The 2608-nt window shown below is 33.3% G+C and overlaps 1 protein-coding gene across 1 annotated transcript; it reads left to right on the top strand.

Annotated features, from left to right (window-relative positions):
• On the top strand, positions 150 to 1393 carry LOC105155893. The gene has a single exon (XM_011071877.2). It carries the CDS (start codon positions 432 to 434, stop codon positions 1197 to 1199), a length of 768 nt encoding a protein of 255 aa, XP_011070179.1. The 5' UTR covers positions 150 to 431; the 3' UTR covers positions 1200 to 1393.

The raw sequence follows: 2608 nt of genomic DNA, 5'->3' as shown, positions 1-2608 counted from the left end.
TCCATTGGCTTATATTTCTCTTTTGCTAATTCTTTGAATTGTCGTTTTGGCCTTTCTAGAAGACACGGACTATACAAAACGTGAATTAATATGGTGACTACTACAAGATTTTAGGTCACTCTCCCTCTGATAATAGGCTCAAGAACGGTCACCAACACCATCTCATTGTAATAAAATCTTGTCATTTTTTTGTCATTGAACACTCCACCCTTTAATTTTCTCAAGGAAAAAACAACTCCCCATCAATCTTTATATACACATAAAACAAATAATATCCACACAACATATATAGAAGTAGTTCTTGATCCATGATCTTGCTCTACATACAGCCATAACTGGATCCAGCCCTTTTTCCTCTCTTCCAAGTTTTCACACACCACACACAGTGACATATACATACACAAGATTGTATCTCTCTCTTCATCGATCAAATGGAGGGTAGTAATGCTATTAGCTTTCAAGAAGAGGAAGAAGAGGCGCTCTCCCTCTGCGATTTTCCTCTGAATAATTCAGATGAACAGCTACAAGACTCTTCCAAGGATCAAGATCTCCAAGACTCGTCCTCCCACTCCCAGCCGTCCGATTTCTTCGAGTTCTTTAAGGTTGTCCACTCCGATGATATGTCCCATGCAGAAGACATAATCTCCTGCGGCAGGCTCATAGTATCCTACAAACAACAACAACCTCGTTTCGACCATCGGTTCCTTATTACATCTCCTGAACATCTCATGAGTTCATCTCGCAGGTATTGCGAGTCGTTGCCTGAGCTGAACCCCGCAAGATCAAACGGCAGGAGTTCAAGCACAAGACTCATCAGTCGGAGCAGCCGTTCCTTGGATTCCCAAAAGCTCCGTTGGAATTCAAGCCTGGTGATTAAAAAATCCAACTGCCAGGATATTCATCGGAGTTTTTCCAAGGGGTCGATGAAATTCGACGGGTTTAAGGGATCACCTAAGCCTAGATGGTGTCCTCTGATGTTTGGACCAGTGAAATTTCCGCCGGAAATGGATCTCAGGGACATAAAAAGCCGGCAGGTCCGCCGCAGTCCAGGGAGCATGTTCCCGGCGGTGGAGGGCGGAGATAGAACTCCGGTTAGTCGGAGAACCTCATGGGGCGGCGATTTGCTGAGGGTGTTGAGCTGCAAGAAGCATGCTAGTGTGTCTGTCACGGCATCAATTGGTCTCGTCTCGCAAGTTTGAGGATGTCACTCATCATGATCAATCGTCTCACGTGACGATCACGTGCGTTTCTTCGACTTCAATGTATACGTATATTTATATGTTTTATGTAAGAATTTTGATGAAAAAATTATTTAATTAATTGTAGTAAGGGATCAAATGTAACATGCAGGTGATCATAATTGGCAATAATACATGAGCGTGTATTTTACTAACATTTTACTATACACGTATCCTAATTATATAATATTATAAATGAGTAAATTATCCCCTTATAATAAAAAAATAATAATTTATCCTCATGTATTTTTAAAAATAAAGTAATTTACCTTCATATCTGAAAGATAAATTCCTGCATCTTAAAAAACACAGAGGGACAAATTGCTGCATGTTAAAAAATATAAGGAGGTAAATATCACTATTTTTTATTTTTATATAATAATAATTCACTCATTTTGCAATATCACATTAAAGTCGTTTATATTTTTTTTCATTTAATATATATATATATATATATTTGACATATACTTAGTATATACATGTAATTAAAATTTTTAGTATTATAATAATTTGTTTTTCGCAGAAGACATGAATGTTTGATGATGATAATTTTTTCTACGTACGACATTAATTTCGGTGTTAGAAAAATCAATGGAACACAAAGGTCACATTGATGAGTACCATTGTAACTATTGAAAAGTACATTAAAAGTTTTAATTTTCCTTGTATAGTATTTAATTTATTTGCAATATATTAGTTTGGTAGCTTACGTAAAGGATATATCGATGCTTTTGAGACGTTTTATTGTTCATTTTATTGCTTGGTGACGTGACCTTAAGTAGACATGTTCACAAATTAAATTTATAGTGATCACAAAATGGGATTTTGTTATAAATTTTAATTATTACAAAAATATATAATATAAGGGGGGCATTGTTTAAATAGTAAAATTGAAATTTCACAACCTCGAGACTATGAATTGAGTAGCATTATTGCAAGTGTATATGTCCACTTTTATAATATTTATGCAAATAATTTCTTGATTTAAAAATAGGATAAATTACGAAGAACTTCCTCAAAATTTTGCATAATTACGAATATCTTTTATTATTTGAAAAATTATAAATATCTCATAATATTTAATAGAATTATGTAATTCTTATATGGAACGTCTAAAATTGTTAACTATATTTTTCTTTTTTTGAAAAAAAAAAATTGGATGCATGAGTATAAAAAAAATTATCCACTTAGTTTATAAAAAAATTTCAGAAACTTTTGAAAAATAAGTAATATTACGATTTATAGTCCACAAGTGCATTTTGGTCAGTTCACCATAAAAAATTGATGACAACTTAATAAAAACTATGAATTGAACTGATTTTTAGACAATATCAGGGGAGTAATATTAATTTTTTAAATAATAATAGATA

The sequence above is a fragment of the Sesamum indicum genome, linkage group LG2 (assembly GCF_000512975.1).
Source record: "Sesamum indicum cultivar Zhongzhi No. 13 linkage group LG2, S_indicum_v1.0, whole genome shotgun sequence".
Taxonomy (NCBI): Eukaryota; Viridiplantae; Streptophyta; class Magnoliopsida; order Lamiales; family Pedaliaceae; genus Sesamum; species Sesamum indicum.
This window is presented reverse-complemented; position numbering and strand designations above follow the sequence as displayed.

Coding starts and splice junctions, on each gene's coding strand:
- LOC105155893 (XM_011071877.2), top strand. CDS start 432: ATGGAGGGTAGTAATGCTATTAGCTTTCAAGAAGAGGAAGAAGAGGCG.